General features: G+C 41.7%; 1 protein-coding gene across 5 annotated transcripts in view; it reads left to right on the top strand.

Moving 5' to 3' along the window:
• Positions 1-23,743, top strand: part of ATXN7 (ataxin 7) — an 83,084-nt gene that overhangs the window by 193 nt on the left and 59,148 nt on the right. For 2 of the 5 annotated variants that reach the window (XM_080605780.1, XM_080605776.1), the window contains exons 2-5: positions 16,939-17,031; positions 22,640-22,818; positions 23,010-23,297; positions 23,671-23,739. In XM_080605780.1, coding sequence (XP_080461906.1) covers positions 23,018-23,297; positions 23,671-23,739 — 349 coding nt within the window. In that variant the 5' untranslated portion in view covers positions 16,939-17,031; positions 22,640-22,818; positions 23,010-23,017. The other 3 variants (XM_080605778.1, XM_080605779.1, XM_080605777.1) reach the window with 3 other exon arrangements.

The raw sequence follows: 23,743 nt of genomic DNA, 5'->3' as shown, positions 1-23,743 counted from the left end.
CGAGCCAGGCTCCACCTCCCCGGCCCCGAGCCCCCCGCCGCCCCCCGGCCGGCCGCCCCCCGCCATGCCCCCGGCACATGGCGCCCTGGCCTCGACGCGCCGCCCGCACGCCTCGCCGAGCCCCCCGAGACCTCGTCCCGAGGCCGCCGCCACCGCCGCCTCGGTGGCCTCGTCCTCCTGGTCCCGCGGACCCCGCTGCGGGGTCCTGGGGGGTCGGGGTTCCTCGAGGGTGGCTGGCACCGCGGAGGCGGCGGGTGGCAGGCTGGGTGGCGGCGGGGGGCAGCGGGGTGGCGTGGGCATGGATGTGACCTTGGGGGCGTGTGGGGGCCTGCTGGACCCTTGGGCTGTACTCGGGGTCGTCCCTCTGGAGTACAACGCCAGGAGGTCAAAGCAGCAGGGCTTGAATCAGGGTGGCTTGGCGTCACAGGATGGCTTGGGTTGGAAGGGACTTCAAAGCCCATCTAGTTCTAGGGATGCAAAAATCTTTTTTATTCTGGTACATTTCCTGGGTAGTTTGGCTGTCAGCACTGGGTAGTAACAAAAGATGCTTCTTCCTGCCCTGGAAAGCTAACCAAAGCTGGCACCGCGCTTGGGTGTCTGGAGATATTATGGTGTTACCGGTATCAAGCGTTGAGTTTTAGCTTTTCGGACCACAGACTTTGACGCTTATGCCATGCTAAAGTTGGCAACGTTACCGTAATGTGTGTCCTACTGTAGTAATGATACGTGAGGCCTGCCAGCCTGGTACTTCCTCATGGTTTTGGCTTGGACGCTGCGGGTCTGAGGGCTTGTTCTGCGCAGGGCCTTGCACTGACAGCTCCAGGGTCGGGCAGAAAACGGAGGTAAGAAAAGAACAAAGTCAGCGTGCAGCGTAATCTGTTTTACCGCTTTCAGAGCTGTGAGTGATTACAGGTTCTTTTTTTTTGTTCCGGATAGAGGCATTTAACAGGAATTTACATATTGCTAGGTGGTTTCGAGCCAGTACTTTGCCTTCAACGGTGGCAACTGGTCAGGTTCTCTGGCAGGTGCTATCGGGAATGCGCTACAGTGAGGGGTCATTGAAACACCGTCTGACCTTTTGAGAATAAACAATTCCAACGTAGAAAATCAGGATAAGTAATTTCTGTTCTTGACATCTACATGTATTGCTCAATATATGATTTGCGAGTGATACAATTTTATGCGAAAATCTGGCTCTCTATTCAGTTATACAAAGTTTGGGCCAAAGAACGGACCATGCATACATCAGCTTTTTCTGTACTGTTAAAAAGAAGTTCTTTTCTTTGTTTGTTGCCATTTAATATACCTGATTTGACAAAACCCTTTGCTTTTGCTAAGACATTGGTCCTTCTGATACAGCCCTCATACTCTGGCACAGGGTGAGAAGAAGGCCTAGGGGAACTCCTCTACACAGGATTTGTACAGTGCGGTTTGTTGCTGCCTTTCCCTCTTTACACGTTGATTGCCTCTTGGAACTAGGATCTTCAACATCTTGAAGCATCCCAGTCTTATGAAGACTTAATATTCTTCTTGCCTTTCTCTGTACTCTTTCCATTTCTACTGGCACAAGAAGTTGATCAGAACTGGAGAGTATTGTAGGGGAGAATCCACAATTATTTCTTTAGTAAAGTTAGAATACTTTTGTGTTATTTTGTCATTTAATCCAATATAATCTTTTCTCGCTTTTTGTCTGTCATTCCCGTGTTGGTCAGATAGTCTTATCAAACCCTCCACAATGACAAATTCCTTGAGTAACTAATTTAGAACATAGCAGTCTGTATAATTAGTTAATAATACTGAATTACTTTTATGCCATTCTTGTCATCGTTCATATCACTGATTACAAAATTCTTGGAAATTCTCTGTTCTGGGTCTTAAGGAATCAGTATTGCAGACTGATGCAGTAGGAAAAAATGTCTTGTGCAGGGTATATAGCACCTGCCTCCATGCCAGGTCATTTGGAATAAGTACCTGTGTGTGCAAGCTTTCAGCCAAGCTAAATGTGAAGTAGTTTTTCCTCTTTCCTTGAATTCCTTTATGTGTGCCATATGGTGAGACCTTGAAGCAGCTTATAAATAATAATTTGTTACGCACCTGTCCTTGTCAAAAGTGTGAAATGATCCTCTGTAATGTTTCCAGGTGACTCTGGATACAAGAAGTATAAGCTAGGTAAGTTTAGCGCTGCAAGATGTTACACGTGTGTGGAACTGGCTCAGATTTTTCATCATTACCCTTTTTTTTTTTTCCTTGAAAAATGGCTTTTAAGTACACCTGATTTATTTTGTTTTAATTGAGGAAATCTGTTAATGTGGAGTTTTCTTTCTTGAAAAAAATCTCTGAACTTATTTCATAAAGTTTAAATTACCTTTATAACTTCTCCCCTTTATGTATACTATGTGTATGTATGTATTTTCCAACTGCAGAAGAAGTTAAAGGGGAAGAAGCTTTTCATAATATTCGAGGGTATAATGAGCTATGATTTTTAGAGCTAAGAAAACAGCTTTAACTATTGATGAGGTGGATTTAAAATATTTTTCCTAAGCCACCCTAATAATTTATGAGGTGGTTTTAGGTTCCAGGTTTTCTTCGTGTTGAATAACTTCTAAATCAGACTTGTGTGGCACTAAATCTTACAGAGATCTAAGTATAGTAGGTCAGAAACTACGAGGTATTTTTATCCAGTCCAACCTATATTCTTGTCAGAAAGCCACGCCGACTTTATTTAGTGAGACCTATTTTCTGTGGCCTATGTTTAGCGTTACTTTTTACCACCGTCCTTTATTTCTTTGTTGATTGTGTTCCATGATTTTGTGCAAGACAGCTGTCAAGCTAACCTACTGGTGTCACCCTCTTTCCTTGTCTTAAATTAGTGCTGTGTTTTCTTTGCTATCGTCTTTGGCTTCTTTAGCCTCAGTACTTACTGAAAATCAGCAGCAGTGTTTTCAGTGCTTGTCATCCCGGTCTGTAAAAATCCTTAGATACTTGCTGCCTAGTTCTGCAGATATTAAAATATTCACTTTTGGCAGATAGAGCTGATTTTTTTCAATCTAGTGATTGGAGGAAAAAAAGTAGTAGTTTTTTTTAAATTTTTTTTAGACACTAAACAGCGTGGTTCTTAGCCTTGTGAAAAGCTTTCCTAACATGGACCCTTGTGTTTCTGCAGAGCTAGCACATTTTCAGAGAATTACAACATAACAAGAGAAGGGAGAGTAAAAATGCTTATTTCAATTGTAGTGACAATAGCAATAATTAAAAAATGCTACATTTTGTTGCCTGAACAGAAATCAATTGTGCTGTCTACTGCCTGTGTTACCAAGATTGATTAAATGTATTGTTAACACTTTACTTTAAAAACCAGCCTTCTATCAGATAATAATGTAAGCACAAGTTGTGGCTATGGTGTTTTGCCCTTGTTTTGCTTTCTTATTTTATTTCTTATTTTTCACTTTGTTACTGAAAGAAACATGTAAAATCCCCGAATTTTTGACAGAAGCACTTTGCAAAATACAAGTCCTGAAAATATTTTGTGCGTTAGAAACATTTCATTACTACTGCTGCTTTTCTCTTGAGGGCTTATTGGGGGGAACAAAATTTCTCTTAGTCATTTTGTGAAAACCCAGTGTGCTGCGTGGTCCTTTAAAGTAACTTTTTCCTGAGGAAAGGCTCTGTGTCTTGGGGAACGTGGCTTCCACTGGTGGCATTCTGGTCCTGCCCTTTGTCAGAGGTCTTAGCAGGAATTACCTAACCACTTCCAGCACTTCGTATCCGGATCCTACTGAGTATTTATGAAGCTTGAAGATCAATTATTGTACGCTTTAAGGTGATCTGTCACTAATTTAGTAAAACTCGTCAAACTCAAAACTACGCGATGCTGGAAATTTAGGTGTTCAGTGTGGAAAGCAGAGCTTGCAGGTGCGGGGATGCTGCCAGCAGATGAAAGCATTCCTCGCACGCGTAGCAAAAGGTGCTTGAGTCGTGGCAGTGGAAGTATCAAAGCTCAGGGGCGGCACGCTGGGTCGCGATGCTGCTGCTGGGAACTCGGTAGGGAACCTGGTAGGGACGTCAGGGCGTTTGTAACAGGTGGCTCGTGGATGTCGAAGTATCGTGAAACTGCAACAAGATGCATTGGATGGTTAGGTTCTGCTTTTAACCTGAAAATGATTAACAGCAGAGCTTCCGGCCGCCTGTGCGATGCAGAGGAGGTTCCGCGCTGTGCCTGGTTTAAACTGACTCGGGGGATTTTAGGGTGGCACTTCGTGTTTCATGTGTTTTGTAAGGAAGCAGCTATTTATGCTTTTGGAGCTGTTTTGACAGGTTTAGTCACTTATCTACTAGCCTCTTTGTTGACAGGATGTTTTAGTCTGGCCTTTATTTTATTTATTTATTTATATAAAAAAAGAGCAAGTAATCATTTTTCCCTTTCCCAATCCATCAATTGACGGACTTGGTGGCATTCACGTTGTGCCCTGAAGATCATCGATGGCATTGCAGAGTTTTCAGAGGAGGAGGTGGGCGTTGAAAGAGGTTTTACCACTGCCTAAGAAGCAGAATTGTCCTTGTTGGCACTGGCCCAGATGGTAAACGTTTGTATTTAACTGCGCCTTTAAACACGGGATGAACAACCAGCGGGTTGCGAATGCCATATTTACTCCTGCGACACCTAAATAAATAACTGTTAGTGCTCCTGAGGAAATTTTGCAAAAAGCTTCCGAGGAAAAGCCTCGGAAGGTTTCCTCCTGTGGCAGGCAGCTCGTGCCCGACCTGCGAGCGGTGGCGTCACGAGCATCGCGGTGCCCTGACTCGCCAGGAGAGCTGAATCAGAGCTATTGCGCAGCTTCTGAGTCAGCCCCTCAAGTTTATAGAAGGTGCTCGGTTGGTTTTCTTGCTTGTTCCATTTTTCTTTTCTTTTTAGAAGCAGGCAGATCTGTGAGAGAACACCTAGACATTTTTACAAGGCTTTGAGCTTGGCAAAGTAAGACCCTGTGCTGTGGAAAGGTGTTGGAAGAAGCATTTTTGTCTCAGAACATGGAGAAAGAGAGTATCAGGTCTATATTGGTAAACATATGGTTCTGGTTTTAAAATGGTTTTCTATTTTGCTTTGGATCGTTTTATTGTTTAAAGTGTATTTTCTTTTAATAGAGTAACTCTGTCAGTTTGAGAGCAGCTACAATTTACGGTTCCCGTAAAACATGATACACCGGAACATGTGCTCATACTCTGATTTCTGGCTCTGAGCAGTGAAACGGAGGCACGGTCACACGCTTTGGTGATGCTTGCTCATCTTTATGCTTTTCATACGTCACACGTCGAGTGATAACACCGTGCTTTGTTCCTGAGCATTGTTACCCTACCAAGAGTGACTGGGAGCTGGGTAAAACTGCAAAGAGAGGCTGAGGCCTTCTTAGGGAGAAGGCATGCTCTCCTCTGTCTAGTTTTCTTTTGTGAGTGGGCCAAGTGTTGCTTCTAAAATACTGCTTCAGTTGCCGTGAAGACAAATGGTTTACACACACATTTCGGGAGATGTACGTGGAGAAGATGAGTGGCCTTCTCCAGCAGAGACTCCGCGCCCCAGATGGGGAGATGCAGTGGGGGCAGCTCCTCGCTCTGCTCAGCTGGGTGTACCAAAGGCAAGACTCGGTCTAGCTGGGGCCAGATGGGTGGTGTTACCACGAGAACGGGGAGAGACGAATGCCTTAGGATTTTCTGGTATTTCATTAGAATTATACCAGCTGAAGCAGCTTGAAGGAGCTGATGAATCTGCACATTTTCTGCGCAGTAACAGAAGTAGGAATGTGCTTAAGTCCTGCCTATATCCAGAGCTAAGCACCTTCCTCCAGGGAGCATTTTGGATTCATGCTCTCTTGAAATTAGGATCATAAGCTCTTCCTTTCAAACAAGGAGTAAAGGTCAATCTTTGCTTTCAAAACCCAGGGGGTGGTAATGGTTCTGGTTCCCTTTTTGTCATTAGCGGGGCTGTTATCCGCCACAACGCTCGCCACACGTGTGGGAGACTTCAACCCAGCCATCCTCCATCCAGAGGGGATTAATGCCCCTAATTCTTTCCATCAGAGTGAATTTTGTAATCCACGGGCTGTTGACTAGTATAAGGTGGTGTTGCTGTTGGAAAGTCAGAGTGAAGCTGCTCTGTAGCCCAGCACATAGTTATGAGACGACTCAGGACCGAAGCATTTAAGGAAATAATCCATAAAAGCAAACCTGTGGTTTCAGAAGTGCAAGAGCAAAACATGCAAGCGTGGCATGGCATGAAAGATCACTTTCAGACTGAAGATCAGATTCTGTTCAAAGGTGTACGAGTGCCTTTGTGGCAACTTCCAAATTTTATGTGCAAGCAGGAATAGAATTTGGACTTCAAAAGTACAGGCAAACTGAAAAAAAACACCTTGTGGGGAAAAAATCTGCTTCAAAAACTATTCCAGGGAATTGCAAAAGGTAAATAGAAAAATTAGTTTCAAACTTATTGACAAAGGAGGCATTGGACATAAGATACGTTATATATATGGTGTATGTATACATATATACATATTTTGATATATTGCAAATTTGCAGTTGAGATACAAAGTGGTTGTACGTGTGGCTATGAAAGTAACCGTGTATGCAAACAAATTCATGTGAAAGTCAATACATTGAGCCCCAAATGTTATTTCTCTTTAGGATTTACAAAACACCCAGTCCAACTTGTATTATAATAATATTTTAGTAGAGACTTGGTGTAAACAAGCATTATGTTTTGGTTTTGTTTTGCAAAACATTAGTGTAGAATGTGTGAAACCCATGAGGGATTCTTTCTGGTCCTCTGCCTTTTGCATTTTTTAAGATAAAAATGTACGTGTTGATTATATGTGGATAGAAATGATCTAATGAAAGAAAAGTGGCAGATAAATTGGATTTTGCTACTTAAATGAATGGAGATTGGCTTCTAAGAGTTGAAGGTAGAACAAAGCCATGCTACTAATAACTACAAGTATGCACCTGTGATTTTGTGGTTCATTGTAAATATTTTCACTTCAGTTTCATTCCAATATTGCTTTGGCAGTTAGGTTTATTTATCGTTTGTTGGTTTTACTCATTTTTGAGATCTGCTTGTGGTTTTTGGTGTGTGTGTTTATGTAAAGTTAGAACAGCTTTGAACAATATAATATTCTAAAATAAACTTGTGCATATGCATATTAAAATAAAACATATGGGATTTTTTTTTACATGATGTTATGAGTTTGAAATTTAATTTTAAAAAAATAAAAAAGAAAAAACTAAGTTGTACTTGAGCTTCAGCTGCTTTGCCAGGATTGGAACAGGAGGGTATTTACAGTCCAGTTTCTAGTAAAGCTTTTCTTTCCTACTGTTACGTGAAAGACTTGTACAAACAGGAGCAACTAACTGTAACTGTAGATAAAATGTCATCAAACACATGGAAGGAAGTAGCTCAAGAGCTGCTATTTTCAAATGTTTATGTTAAAGAAATCTGTCCTGGTCTTGCAAGCTCTTGAACTTATTTTGAACTGTACTAGTGAGAGGCATCGAAGTGATTTCAGTGGGATTTTTACACAGTGCTAAGGTAAATGACTAGCTTTTTTTAAAACAAACAAACATTAAGCCCTAATTCTGGAATTAGCTCCTTTTTTTTTTTTTTAATTGCACATAACTTAAACTGCTGAGGTTGTACTTTTCTTTTGGATGAATTATTAACACCATGAGCTGCATCCTGTGTGTCATGATAATAATAGTACAGGGCTGCGTGGTGTTTACATTTCAAGATAGGCTTTATCTTTGAAAACGTCGACAATAAAATGTTTTCACTGTATGTAATATTTTTGGCCCCAAGTGTGTAAGACTCTTGATTGATTTTTCCCTTTAAACCGGTACAGTAAATGATGATGGTTACTTATTTTGGAGGAGCAGGCATGTGCCACCAGTGATCTCAAGCGTTGGCATAGACTTGTAGTACAGTAGCAATACAGGTATTGAGTTTCCTAATGACTGGATTATTCATGCTGAATCTTCCGTATTTGTAATTGCCTCTTTATAGAGTCTGTTCCCCATCATGTCTTTCTAGGACTGGCCTCCTAAATTTGGCACAGAGATTGCAACTCTAAGACAGCCATTTTGCAGCCTACGTTTTCTTCTCTTTCTGCTTGCATCAGTGAGTATGACCGCTCTTCTGGATCTCTCTTGCTGCTGGTGCTTGCTGCTTTTCCGTGGAGATGGGTGCTGCGAGAGGTGTTACTCCTTCAGAGAGGCTTCCCTCACTAAGCAGTTGTTCTCCTTGGCTTCTGTGCAGGTCCTACCTTTTAAGCAGCTGTCATTGCTTGGGGAAAGATAAATAATGACCAGCCCTAGCACAGGACAGCTTCTAGTAGGTATGGGTAAGGACTGTTTCTTGTGGTTGCAGACAACATTACAGTAATTCATATCAAAATGTGAATTTTTTTTCTTTGACAAAGCTACAGAAATAGGAAAAAAAAAAATATTAACTACGTGGCACTGTAGTTAAAGAGGAATGATTTCTGCTAATCCAGTTGTTGGCGGGGCCCAAACCTTGCTAGGCTCCATTGTCCTTGTAGTTGAGAAAGAAGGAAAGAGTCATTTGAAATTCCATTATTTCTTTTGCCAGAAATCATCTGATGTCCAGTCAAAGGTCTTCCCAGACAAGTGTCTGTATTACGAGGAGTGTTAACACTTTGATACAGTCGTCTGTTGTTATTGGAGAACTGAAAGCTTAAAGAGTAAAATATGCTTTAGGACTACAAATGCTTTAAAAACTAGAAACTGTAACTATTGGGAGTTTGTGTACAAAAATACAATTTGGTTACATTTTTCAAAGATCTACTTTGAAGCTTTCAGTTTAATTTTTGGCTTTTTATTTTTCTTCCCATTCGGCAAGCAGTTTTCTAGGTTTCAAGTGCTTCACCAGCTCTTCTTTGTGCACCGTCTGTGATGTCAACAGGAATGTGCATAGTTCTGCTGCTGGGCAGCGGGGCCAACCTCCTTTTTCTATTTGTGCTCTCACCATAATAATGACATTTTATTATCTTGGGAACATGACTTGAGTTTTTAAGTGATAGGAATATCACATATACTTTTGCTAGGTTTATTTATAAGTATGGACACCACATATCCACATATGGAAGGAGTGCCTATTGTGTTCCAGCTGAGTTTCCTAAACTTTGGTAGACAAAAAAAAAAAAAAAATGTAAATTATTAAGGATCCTGAGTTTATGAAAATCAGGCTGGTCAATCTCCTTCAGTTTTGAAATTAAGTATTAATTAACTACACACCTGCAGGAGACCAGGGTCTGTGTTGAATGAAATTAGGAAGGAGGAAGTGTGGAGATGCCAGTGAAATTGCTTAAAGAGTTAAAAAATGTGGCATGTAAAGAAGTGCCAAAAGAATGTAATTCCTTAATTTAAAGGAGACTTAGGGACTGAGAGAGTGAGAAGACAAATTTATTGCAGAGCATTGCAAAGTGAGGGCTTTATTTTTTATACAGCATAATAAAAAGCCTGTACACTATGTAAGAAATCCTATTGGCTTAAGTGGGCTTTTGTAGGCATTTAAGCCATTAGTATATTGGGGTCAATATGAATATATTTCTTAAAAATGAAACAAGGTTTTAAAATTAAGCTTCATGTACTAGAAAGACATTTTAATGTCATTAGTATCTGTAATGGAATCAATGTTAAAGTTTTTGTCAGTGTTTTTACACAGGTAGTCTTATAAAGGTATGTATTGACTTGCATCTTCAGCTGAGGATGAAATTTCATATTCAGATTCTTAACATGAGCAAACAGTCCGAAACACAGGATTTACTTGAAAAGCGGTGTAGTGCTATTTCATATATAGTTTCTCATGCTATTTCATATATGTTTTCTCCACATGTACAACTTCAGTGTTTATAACAAAAGGAAATTGCCTTTTCATGTTTAAAAAGAAAAGCTGGGAGACATGGACCAAATGCTCATCAGCCAGATTCAAATTAGGCATTAAGAAGAGAAACCCAAATAATTTTTTAAGATAGATGTAAATTTCTAAATTATGAATTACTACTTTTTTAAGCGGTTGGGATTAACGTTTCTCTCATTGCTGTAACATTTTTCTCCTCTCCTGTGAGCCGGTGTCTCTGACTCTAGATGGCAGTCACTGGTAGGCAGAAGGGAAGGATCACTTTGGGTGGTTTGGCTTGAACCCTGCTAATCTCCGCGCTGGCTGGCTTCTCTACTTGGAATTTTTATGGTGTTGGGCAGCAATAAAAGTGTCACCTCAGCTTTTCTCCCTTCTGGACTGAAACAGAGATGCTATGAAGAAAGAAAAAAAAAAAAAGGCAGCATTGAATAAGAGTAACTGAGAAAGTGGTGCAGTGAAACATTCACAAAAGAGAGCTTTAGTAACACTGAAAATAGTGAAGTGACTTTCTTTTTAGATCCGCAAGACTCTTGTTCTACACTAACAGGAGCAGATTTGTGTTTGTAATGGGAGGAATACTTGTCTCCCTCTAAATTCCATTTCAGAGCGTGAGATAGGTTGAACAAGCTGCAACCAGGGATAACAGGAATGGAGGAATGTGTGATTGTAATCTGATTTTAATTATTGAGGATTTCCTCACAGTCTTACAGGCACGTGTCATTTAAGAAGTAGTTCTCTTCTTGATTCAGACATCGTTTTCCACCCCAGCCCTGTCCCCCATCCTCCTTTTGCAATGCCCAGCCTCTCCTCTTAATGTCTAATCTCCCTCCCATTCTTTTACAGGTAATCCATTTCTTTCATTCCTGTTAGCATTCTGTCTCTTGACTCTTTCTTCCTTTTATATTAGGATAGGCCTCAATTTTTTTCTCTCCTTTTCTTTATCTGGGTGCTGTTTGCCTGCCTAACCAGCTGGATGTAACACTGCAGTTATAAAAGGCAGCAGCACTCAAGCAAAGGAACAGCAATTTGTCAGTACGTGCTGTGTAGGGATGATTGCATTTCAGGAGATGAATACTGTTTGATAAGGAAGCTATTGTTATAATAAATACAGGTCAAAAGCAGGAATTAATCTATAAATTTTATTGATGTCTGGTTTCAAACTCAGTGCCAAATTACAGGCTTCTTTACGTATGTGCAAATCCCAAGAAACTCTTTGGAAAGCACTGGAGTCATTCTGGATTTACAGAGGTATACTTAAGATCAAATTTTGGCCTTCAGTCTCGATAATAAGAAAATGATTTACTGCTATATTGTGTATATGTATGTATACCAGCATTAGTAAAGGGGCTGTGATGCTGTAAGCACTTGGCAAACGTTCTGCAAGACAGTACTTGCATTAAAAACAGTAGCTGAAAAACAAAATATCTTGATTTTTGCTTACTATAGTCCTATCAACAAGCCTTAATTTTTTAACATACTAGTTTAACCGTGGAAAAATACCAGTTTTTGAAAGGAAAGGTGATTTAGTTGCAGAAAAATGAAAAAGCAACTAAAGCTGCAATTAGGTCTTTACTTTTACATTCTTATATCGAAAAATACCATTGGAACTTTATGTCAGGCTTTGCAGTTCACAGTCAAGTGCATTTCCAGAGACAGCTTGACAAATGTGGTTTATCATTTGTAAAAGAAAGCTTTCTGAGAGTTAGCGGTAATCCAGTACGTTTTTTTGTGTGAGGATCATATGCAGGAGAGACATGATAGAGATAATTTTGGAATTATGTCAAGATTATATGTTAGTATGACAGGTATCACGGTTCCTAATAGATTGCACAGTACAGAGATAATGAAGAGTGATGCTTTCTGTTCCCAACCCTGCGCTGGGCCTGGTAACTGTGGCAAATCATTCTCTCTTCCTCGATTTCTCTGTAAAAATTATGATAACGATGCGTATTATTTTGTCTTTCATTTTGATATCTGAAATGAATACATAAAAATGAAGTGTTATGAACATGATGGGAAATATAAGGTGGTAAAATAAGCATCTGCATTACAGACAGCTTTATACTGGCAATCTGTAATAAAATTACTGATCCTGCTCTTCTTCTTTCCTGTTGAGGGTGTTGCTATTTACTTGTTCACAGGAACGTGGAAGAAAAAAATCTTGCTGTTTCTTATGCTACTCTATCCTTCAGATTCTTACTGAGAATCTACTGTGATGGTATTCTGCTTTTATTCTTGTCCGTTACCGTCCTCATGAGGGACAGCTAAAGCTTTAGTTAATGGAGGATAAGGACGGAAAAGGTCTCTCTGTCTTTCTTTTCTCTATCTCCTCCCTTTCTATCTCTCTGTCTCTCTTTGGCCATTGAAAATGTAGGTCATATTGCATCACCATAAAATGGAACAGTCAGAAAGGTGTTTGAAAAATGCTGCCATCCTTAGCCCCGGGTGCATGCCGGTGTCCTTTGTTTACATTGAGAATGGTGTTGTGCCCGAGTAGGAACCAACGTCTCTGCCCAGGTTAGTGGTATGGTGCCTAAATTATGAGTCAGATTTTAAGATGACTTTCATCTGCCTGCAGTAATATAAAATTAGACAGATAAAATGCAACCACTCACAGTAACGATATACATGAGGAGCTAATTTGTAATCTTTAATCTGCAATAACCATGACTGTGTAGTTTGAATAATATCACGTTTAACAGGGGAGCTCAGTAATAGATTTTGCAAATCATGTTAATCGTGTACTCTGCATTGTCTTGATTAGCTGTGCCTTTCTGTCTTGAATAATATCTGTTTATATTATATGTTTGTGCATTCTTTTTAACACTATAGTCTTACTCTGTGAACACTTTTAAATGAGCTAATCAAGGTTTCATTTATTTTTAGAAAAATGGAAAATTCTGATGTCCGGTATCTTTTTTGCTTGCTACCAGTCTTTTGTTGCTTGTGTTTCCGATGTAATACAAGTTGTAGTTGGTATGAAATGTTCCTATTACATAAAATACAAAACATAGAACATACCTTTTTGTTCTCTACAGGTGTATACAAATACACTTTTTAAAGAAACACATAAATACAATTTCAACTGTCATTATTTGCCTTAGTTTGCTGCAGTAAGCTGATGTGTTTTATAGATTGAACTTTCAGATGGTGACATAAATCACAGTGGAAGAAGTAGGTATTTTGAAATGGAAGACAAGATACCTGCTTATAGAATATTTTATTTCTGAAACCAAATATTTTTTAGCCTCTCTGTTCTATGCTTTGTGTGGTTGCATTTCCACAGTTGAAGTGCATTATGCAAAGGCTTCTTATGACTTTGTTAATCGTACCGCTGAAGAAAACTTCTAAGTTAAAAGAAAAATTGTTGCAAGATAAAACTAAAATAAGTGATGAGTTGCCAAGGAAAATAATGAATGCTAATCTTTTTTTTCTGTTGTAATTAGGCAAAGGAAAATGACACTAGTCAAATTTAAGATAGCTCAAGTACACTTTGCTGTGTGCAATTGTTTTGCAGTCTTTATCAGTTTAGTGTAAATTGTTCCAAGGGCATTGTTACTTCTCCTTTGACTAAGGTATTAGTTATTAAATAAACTTAAGTAACTAGTATCTTAATTGACCCTTCTCATTATCTACGAAGATACCTATACATGTTTGACATAGTTTTAGAGTAACCGCACATTATTACTGTGTTTTTGCGCTGGATATTCTGTTACATTTGTGTTTTTATAAATACAGAGGAAATATTTAAGTACTTGTGTGAAATATTTAATATTTGCATACATACTAATTATGAAGTCTTGAGAGGCTGCAACTTTCTAATTGGCATTTATAGAAATTTGGTATCTAGTCTCTATTTAAAAGATGTAACTGGTACTTTTTTTTTTGAATCTGTAAAGATGTAAAGAATTGCATCTCCTAAGGGATGAAGGAGGACCAGTTATGTAATTGGTAGTGTTTATAGTTCTTTTATCATCTTTGACCCACTGATACTCTGTAATGGGCAGGTCAGGAGTCATTCTCCAGCACAAATGAGATCAACCTCAGAATTTGCTCAGTTTTACTCTTGAGCTACTTGCTAGCCATAATGGCAGCCCATAGCCGTGTCCTGGCCATCTCGTGTTCTTTCAACACAGACCTCCCCAGCCCATTTTTCGAAGGGGCAGAATAAGACCTCGTTAGGTTATGCCCATAATCATAATGTGTCAAAATAAAGCCCAATTTTGCAATGATTATACTTAACATATCTAAATCTTTGTTTACATAAATGTAGATATTGTATTTTGCCTTAAATGTTTATATCTTTTGTACCTAACAAAGGAGAAAGAGTGCTCCAAAACTCACGTATGTGCTCTGTTACGTATTTCTGACATGCCATCTGAAAAGGAGTTAATGGAGTTTGGATAATTGAGGCATTTGTTTTGATACTTTCAATAGTCAGGGATGCTTTATCACATTCATTTACATTTCCTGTATTTATTTTGAAATTGCAATTTTCATGTAAATATATTTCCCCTTAAATGGATAATATTCATTAGTCATCATGACTAATTATGTATGCCTATGTAGATACAGTTTTGGGTGGGACATAGCTGTTGCTCTGCTCGATTGTGGTTTCCTGTATCGCATAGTAGTAAGTAGCAATCGCAACCTGATTTCTTTGATATTTAGTTGTATACACTAGGTCTGCTTCATTGGTTTGAAAATGCCTTTTTTTTTTTCATTTTCTTGGATTGCCACTTTGACTGTTTTTGTCATCTTTCCATCCTCCAGCCAGCTCTCCCTTTCCCAGTGCACTGAAGCGCCTGCCTTCTGGAGAGTGAGCTCCTCGTGCCTTATTCTCAATCATCTGATCTCTTCCTTACAATACTCTTTGCTGACAGTTGTGGTTGTAATTGACCTGCTGTAAATCCTCAGTAAGAATCATTCCTGTTCTTTGCCACCTATCATCCAGAGAAAGAGCTCTCTTTAAAGAGTCGTTAAGCTGTCACTTTATTCTTTTGAAATTTACTCTGTTAACTTCCTTCAAACTCGACTCCAGATGTAATCCCTACAGCAAAATTCACAGGTGGTGACATAGTGTGCTCTGTTCCCTTGTATATAGGAATAAAAATTTTACTGTTCCTTCCTTCACCCTCATCTGATTCATTGTTTGTACTTACCACTTACTTATTGCCCAATTCCTAGATATTTAAGTCTTTGGAAAGCATTTTATTTTATAGGTAGTTTTTTGTTTTCATTTTTGTGTGAAGCAATGGAATTCGCCTTTTATCCAACTAGTATCATTTAAATCAGGATGAAAGAAAAGGCATTTTGCATGCAGAGCTGCCGTATCCCCTGAAGAAATTAGGGTAGAGATGAAGGAGTGAGTTACCTTCACAGCAGGGAGATGATATGCTTGAAGGGATTGAGGCTCTGAGGCTAAGCACTGAATGATCTGTAAAGAGGATGGTTTGTATGAATTCAGTCTTCATGTCCTAAACAGACAAAGGGAAAAAAAGACTTTTGCCAAACACTACATTTCCTTTCCCAATGAGCAGCAGCAAGAGTTGAAGTGAAAATTTTAATGTTGTATTATTCAATGAGAGTTGTGTGCGTAAGAAGGAAATAAAATTTCTGAGAGATCTACTGGCATAGAAATTTGTTAATGATCAGTTACCTCGAGTCCTGTTAACCATAAAGCAGAACTATGCAGAGGGCAGAGAGAGAGAGAAATAATGCTGTAGTTGCTGTCAAGTGTTGTCCACTGAAGACAAGATTTTTATTTTATTTCATTGAATACCTAAAATATCATTAAGCTCTGTGCTTCCTAGGATCAAGTACCTCACTGAGCAGGGTAAACCTTAGTAAAGGTTAGAAATAGTAAATATATCTGTAGGTGATCTCAGTCGAAGCCGTGTCAGCTGGTAAGCTGCAGTTTGAAAGGAAAAGAGGGTTTTATCCTTGCTGCATAAAAAGAATTTAAAAGCATGCACTCGGTTTGCAGACGGCTTTCCAGAGAAGCAGCAGAAGCCAAGGAAAGCTTCGTTCTGCACCTTCCGTTGGGGCAGAGCCCTCCAGCCTGTGGGGTGGCTTGGGTGCCCTCTTGGACTGCATTCCTCTTGTCTGGACTTTAATCCTTGGAGGGGAAAAAAATAGTTCTCTCTGAAGTGTCGTGCGTCCCCAACACTAGATTGGCTTATTTATAGCTAACTTCATGACTTCTTAGAAGATGAAAAAAAATTGCTAGTTTAATTTCAAAACACTTACAAAAATCAGTTATTTGATCTTCAATATAACCCATGCACGAGGATGGATGAAAATAATTTTTAAGTTTTAACTGGGCTTTGGTTTAGCTTTAACCAATTAGGCATTGATTTATGTAAAGCAAAGCAAACTGTGCTTAAATTTATGTAAACAGTAAGTTTACAAGCATTAAATGAAAGGATTTAAAACCCCTGAGCTTGCGATGATGGAAGTTCCTCTTGTAGGAAGGGCCTCAGTTCATTTATCTCCCTAATTTTTATTAAACTCTGCATCAGTTATAGAGTAATAGTCACCAATGACTTTTACATGAGGGATCATTTTCAGCTATCTACGTTCTATGACATGGGGGTAAAAATGTCAATGACTGCGTACCAAGAGCTCGTGTTGTTGGAGTCACGCTGTATTCTAGAAAAATCCTGAGCAGAAAACCCGGTGCAGTCGTGTTACCGGCTTGTGATACAGACACAACCTTCTGCTTGGAAATCTGGTCAGTAATCGGCGATGTGAGTGCAGTAACTGGGCTGAAGATTGAGATTTAAACCAATGCATACCTTTCTGGTAATGTCAGGCTGCCATTTAAAGAGCTGCTCTGTACATAAGAGTGTATAACGGTTCCCTGCTTACCTCTCAGTTTTAACTCCATTGCAGGAACTGTATTTGTAAGAGTTGATAAAATGCTTCATATTAGCTTTTAAATAGATATAATCAGAGTTATGAAACTGAGATAAGGTTTCAAATGCCTCACTGCTGTGCTCCTTTTTGTTTTGTTTCAGAATTAATCAGATACAAGTTAGAGAAAGCTTCCAAAATCTGAACAGATGAAGATCAATTGATAAATCAACCCAGCGATTCACCGTAATTTCAAGGTACTGTGACATGCTTACCCACATATTTTCCTTAAGCATAATATTCACATACTTTAGAAGTGAGAAGCGTGGAGAACAGGATATTAACAGGGTTGCAAAGCAAGTCTGAAGTGTTACCAGATGCAGTGGGGAGACTTTTTAAAAAAAAAAAAAAAAAAGCAGGTGTTTAATATATGTTTCAGTGGGAAATAAAGCGACCTTACAATCAATCTAAAGGGAGTTCAAGCACGGAGCAGTCAAACCTTAAGATAAAATCAAGTTGTATGACACATTTCAGTCGCTTAGATGAAATGAGCTGGTCAAGGAAGGTTTGGCATACAGGCAATTTAACATTTTAGATTTATTAATTATATTTTAGAAGGCATAAACTTTTTCTAAATAATTAGTTTTGTCTATTTCAACATTTCTGTGGTACTTTAAGGTATTTGAAGGCTGTTATACTCTGGTACAAATCACAGCCTACCAGCTTCGTCAGTGCCGTTGTCTGACATGTTCAGAAAGTAGAGTTTTATACTAAGGCAAGAACTGTATAGTTACCTGACAAAGAGAGAATAATGATAATAAAGTGAAATTTTGGCTAAAAAGCTGGTATTGCAGATGATCAGGTGCTGCAAATTCACTGACACGGTATCTATTTCTTTCTCTGTTTCCCCAGCCTTTATTTCTACTCTATAGCATCATATGCATTTCACCATTTTGTGTACTTATTAGAGTGAAGGAAAAGATTTCATTCAGTCTTCATTTTTCTTATGCATAGACTTGGAGAATCTAGTCTGTTACAGTCTGACTGATATTTGCTGTGCAAATCATCTTTTAATATATTTCAAAATAGATTGTAGCAGAAAGGGCCATTACAGTTAGCATGGAGCTGGTCTGCAGAATTTATTTAAGTGGCAGAGTTAATCTGAGCTCAAGAAGAGTGAGGAATGTTTGTCATGGTGTGGCTCTTAAACTGCCCTGTTCTCTTGAACAGCTCAGCCAAAACTCCTTTTTTAACCTTCCATATTGAATTTGAAAATTCTTTTTGGAAAGTTTATGTGAAGGCAGGTGCTATTTCAGAAGGAGAAATATTATAAAACTGTTACCTGTGGGTACTGTTTGCAAGGTTGTGCAATTTCTGGCACGTGGAATTGAAGGGGCATTTAAGTCACATACGATAAGTAAAGAAGGAAGTGTTTGCAATGTTTCGTTAGATACAATATATTTTATAAGACAGATACTATAAATTTTATAAGAAGTGGCAATGGCATACATTTATCATTTGGGTCCTAAAATGTTATGTTATTTTAATATCACAGTGTAGTCATTGTGAAGTTTAGTTAAACTTGTGGGGGTGTCCATTGCATTCTCATCCCAATGCACAAATCTTCTCAGATTTACTTACATTTATTTGCTTCCACTTCTCTTCAGAAACAGATACTTCAAGTTAATTTTCTAATCCTAACAATATTAGTCTTTTCCCTGGTACACATGGGTTATAGTAAGTATCCACAATAATTTCACTTTCTAGTATTTAAGGCAGATGTATTCCAACACTTCTGAGCACCTTCATCTCCCTTTGAAGTGTTAGTCATAAATAAAATTAAACACATCAACCTGTTTCCAGGATCTGTGGGAAAAGGATTATAGACTGTTTGAGTTTTTGTCACATGCTGTTCATGATTATTATCCTGAGGGATCACAGTCCTGTGTATAAAGGGACAAGTTGGTTGATTTCACTGGAGGTGAGAGTGAACTGCAGATTACCATAATGCATGTTAGTAATCTATTAATATTCTTCTGTGGCGTGGCTTAAATGAAATGGTCTGTTTTGTTCTGTCTGGGTAGTTCTCTCATCGCCTGGACATGCTGATTTATATGAACTTTTTATCTCTTGCCTCCCTGCTTGCCCAATTATATTCCTATACATCTCATACTGGAGACATTTTAAAATGCACGAAGTGTGTTCCCAGTTCCACTGCTGTCAACAGGAGCTGACACCAGGGTCAGGATATTGCTTCAGTGTATCAGCTGCTTGAGTTGTCATTTCAGCCTGAGTCTCATTTACCAAGTCTTCGCTAATAGTATTTGTTCTTAGTTTTTAAGTCCCTCTTGTTCACTTTAGACTTTTTGGCTATAATTAAGTTACTTGATTTCCTTTAGTGCTGTAACGCCCCTCAGATCTTTTCCTCAGTAGACTTTTTTTTATGAATCCACTTTTTTTTTTCTTCTCAGTACCGATAAACTGACACCCTTGCAGGCTCTCCCTGTCTCCCCCTTCACACTTCTAATTCATGCATCCTTTGCAGTCATTGTGGAAAATCACCAGCAAATCAATCGTATCATTATCCTTCTGTTCGTAGAAGAGTTCAGCTGCAGACTCATCCTTGCTTTTTCATTCCAGATAAGAATTATCATATCTCAGGTCTTTTATGGTGGTTGTCTCATAGATTCTAACGAAACACCTGACTAAGGTGTTCCCTGTTTGAACAGCTTCCCAGGACCACCTGGCAAAAGAATGAAACCTGCCAGTACAGGTGAAAAAATGCCTGCAGTGTCACAACACAAAATAACCGTCCTCTGGAGTTTTAAGCAATTGCATGCTGTTTGTAGGCATGCATGTCAGCAGAGCATTACCGACCGTGTTTAATATGTCGTTAAATCTGTTTAGTGAGCTTTGAAACTGTGGTTTTCCTTTTTCTGTGTGTTCCCTTTCCTCTTCCTGACTTCATTCTTTCTGTCCTTTCACAGGCTGTGATGTATTTCTTTGTTTGTTTGTTTATGCTTTTTTCACCCCCATTATTTGGCTCTCTTCTCTACATTATCTGCTGCTTTCTGTTTTCCTGCCTCACATTTCCTTCTCCACTTCCTCTGTCCCTGAGCTTAACTTACTCCTCCATGTTTGTTTTGTGATTTTTTTTTTTCCCTCTCAGCTCTTTGATGAATGAGAGTTGGATATATATTCTCACTCACACACACAAGCAGTGTGTGGTTGTTTGACCACGATCTCAGTCCAGTGCTGCTTCTTGTACTGTTTTGCTTTCTTAGTTAAACCCCTTAAATTGTAGCGTTTCTGGAAAACTTTGTCCTGTTAAAGGAGCATGATTAAAGGAGCTATTCTTGACCAGATTCATCCCTCTTGACTCTGGGTGCCTAATAGAGGACCCTAATTCAGGTGCAGGGTCATCCTTGTCTTGCATGGTCTATGGGAAGAGAAGGGCTTCTTCAAAAACTGTTTGGGACCAGGAAGGACCAAGCTGATCTCAAAAGCATCCCTGGCTCTCCAGTGATTGCCAAGGGAACTTTGAATGACCACATTCCTTACCTGGGTATCTCAGATTCATAACAGTCACCTCTTTACAGTTTACAACTTGTACGTGTGTTTTGAATTCTGTCCTTCTTCTAACATGATGGATTTTCAGGGGTTTACCCCTAAAATCATCAATGCATCCATGTATAGCAGTACGGAAACAATATAATTGAACTTGTGTGCCTAAAAAAAAGGCATATTCAGCATAGTGGGCTTGTGGAAAAGAATATTCTCTCCACCTCCAGTCCTTTTAAAATGAGTTTTTCATCTGTCCCTATTCCTGCTCTCTGACTAATCGGTCTTGTGCACTGAACTGATGAACCGATCTTTCTGCTGCCACTTTCCTCCCTCTGCTGGAATACTGATGCATTCACGACACAGTGCAAAAAAAAATCACTACAGGGAGAAAGTTTGCTAAAGGACAGCCAGAGGCCCAGACTGCAGAATTAGATCTTGAGTGGGTATGTATAGGAAAAATAAGCTGTGAAAGAAGGAGGGGAATAAAACACAACAACAGGTTTGAAAGAGGAAAAAAAAATCTTTGAAATAAAGGTAGCGTATGCTTTACCTCTTTGGCTGGCACTTTTAAAGCAAGAGGCACTTCTGAGTAACTTGATGAGTATCAATGTTAGAAACTGAAAAGTTGATAATCTATTAGCTTGTTAAAGTACTTAGCTAATCAAAAGTAATTTTGCCAAATTAAGCCATTTTATTTTTGTGTATTTTGACATACATACGTCAGTAATGATTAAAGAAAAGAATCATGATGTAGAGCATTAATTAGATATATCACGGTAAAATCTGTTGCTGTTAAAAGGCAGGTGTTGGTGTTCTATGGCTCTGTATGGACACCCATCACTATTTGCTTTAGGATCAATGTAAAATTCATAATAATGGAGGATTTTTTTTGTAAATTTGAGGAACTAAGTTTGAAAGAAATCAGTAATAATTTTTTGTTTTCCTTTCTGGTTTCTACACCATAAAATTAGTTTAGGTTCTGCTCAGAAATTCAAGGTTGCTTAGCACCTGACTGCCATTTCCCACTGATGTTTTTATCTTTCATTATAAGTAGCCATTTATATTTTTAAGTATATTCTTTGATAATTAATAAAGGAATAGTGTCCTTCATTCATCATTTATCTTTCAACTCTGGCCCCATAAGCACCTCCTGCTCATGCTCAGACCTAAGATGAGGAAAGATTCCCCTCTTTTGGGAAACTGCAGCTCGGTTAGGAACAGGTGTAACGGACAGATCAGGACCCAGCTCAAGAAATCGATAGCCTTTGTTAGTCCTGCTGCAAATGCCTGCAACAGAACTTGTTGTCTTTATCTAAATCTTACAGAGTTTGAATTTTTTAAGGAGGTAGGCTTGGAGTGATGGGGAGGGGAGAGGAGCCTCCCTCGCTGTTCTGCAGCAGATGTGCAGTTTTACAAGACACCTTCCGCGTGCGACAGAAATTATCGCTTGGGCGGACCACTGAAACTGTCCCTGTAATTACAGCCTATCCCACCCCTGCGCTGACTGCCCGATGTGCTTGTGCGTGCAGATCCTTCACACGCACAGACGAGGGAAGGGCACATCTCTAGCGGGTCCGTAGTGCCGCTCTCCCAGGGTTGTATTTCACCGAAAATAGCGAAGCCCGGGCTGAGCGTGCACGCACACCTCCGCAGGGCTGCGGGCAGCCCATTTTGTTTACTGTTTGGCTTTCGGCTGCTTGGTTTTGCGAATACCACGCAGGTGACGGACGGGCAGCCCCCGGCGCTGCCGGCTTTGGTCCCACGCCGTCGAGATTTGTTCGCCGGGGGGTGCCGCAGGTTTGGGCCGCAGCGAGCAGGTGGGTGGGTGGTGGCCGAGCGCCAAAAGGGGTGCCGGGAGAGAGGGCGGCTTGCGCTAATTAACAAAAACCTAAAGAGCCCCTTTATTTAAACGACTTGATTTCTGCAAAACCTCACAACTTCGTTAGCGACCGTTTACTGGCCGGGAGAGCGTTTTCCCCGAATCCCGGTCGTTTTTAGTGCCTGACCGGGGGGGGGCGGTTGAGAAGAAAGGCAGGTGGGTCAGCAAGGCCAGCCCCGGGACCCGCAGCCCCCGGCCCCTGCCCTGCCGGCGGCTGGAGGCCGGCGGCCGCCCCGAGCCGTGCCGGTGCCGCCGCCCCGGTGGCCGGGCCCTTAAGGAGGCTCCGCGTTTTAAGGAGGCCCCGGCGCGGCGGGGCGGGGCGGGCGATCCCGGCACAGCCCAGCCCAAGCCGGCCCCGTGCAGCGAGGGGGGGGGTTGGGGGGGGCCGGGCGGGCTCGTGACGCGGCCGTTGTTTTCTGTAGGGTCGCCCCATGGAATCGGGGGGCGCCCGGCGGGCGGCGTAGCCCGGCCCCCCCGCACCCCCCCCGCCGCTCTTGAGGCAGCGCCGCCGGCCCGCAGGCGCCTCACCTGGGCGGCGGAGAGGAGGCAGCGCCCCGCGCAGCATGGGCACCCGGCTCCGGGCCCCCGGGCCGCCGCACAGGTGAGTCCGAGCCCCGCGGGGGGTGTGGGTTGGGGTTGGGGGGGGGCAGCGGGTTTTGGGGCGGAACCGCGGGATTTGGGACTTGGGGGGGGGGGGGGGGGGGTTGGAGGGGACACGCGAACCCCGCGGCGCCACCTTAAGCGCGGCGCCACCTTAAGCGCCCGCCGCCTTGTCTCGGTGCATTGTAACAGCGGAAAGAATGTCGGCGCGGGCCGCGGGTGACGTCAGAAGGGAGCAGCGCACAGCGGCGGCGGCGGCGGCCAGGCAGCGGCAGCGGCAGCCCCGGGCCCGGCCCCGGCCCCGGCCCCGGCCCGGCGAGGGAGGCGCGGGCGGAGGAGGCGGGAGCGGAGCCGGCCCCGCCGCCACCGCAGCGGCAATGGCGGCCGTCGGGGAGCGCAGGTCCCTGCCCAGCCCCGAGGCGATGCTGGGGCAGCCCTGGAGCCACTGGGTCGATGCTGCTAAACTGCACGGGAACGACGGTGAGAGCCCCGCGGGGGCTGACCCTGCCCGGCCCCGCGCCCCCCAGCCCGCCCCCGCGTCCCCCAAACCCGCCCTCTCTTCCCTTCCCCTCTTCCCTCCCTTCCCAGCGGGGCTGCGGGGTCCCCCAACGCCACCGGGGTCCCCCAACGGCATCGGGTTCCCCTAGCAACGTTCCCCCAGTGCCGTCCCCTTCCCCTATTGCCGTCCCCTTCCCCTCGTCTAGCCCCGGGGACGCCACTTGTCGCCGGGTCCTGTGCTCCACCACCCCATCTCGGCCCCCCGCCTGCCCTCATCCCCGTCCCGGGGGGTTGCGGGGGTCCCACCGTGCGGTGTCACCGCGGGCGCTGAGCTCTGGGGGTTTTCTGCTTGCAGGGACGGCGTTAGAAGAAAGTTTCAAGGAATACGGGAAAAATCGAGAAGCGATGCGACTCTGCCGAGAAGGTGA

Source organism: Anser brachyrhynchus (genome assembly GCF_964034855.1).
Source record: "Anser brachyrhynchus genome assembly, chromosome: 10".
Lineage (NCBI taxonomy): Eukaryota > Metazoa > Chordata > Aves > Anseriformes > Anatidae > Anser > Anser brachyrhynchus.
This window is presented reverse-complemented; position numbering and strand designations above follow the sequence as displayed.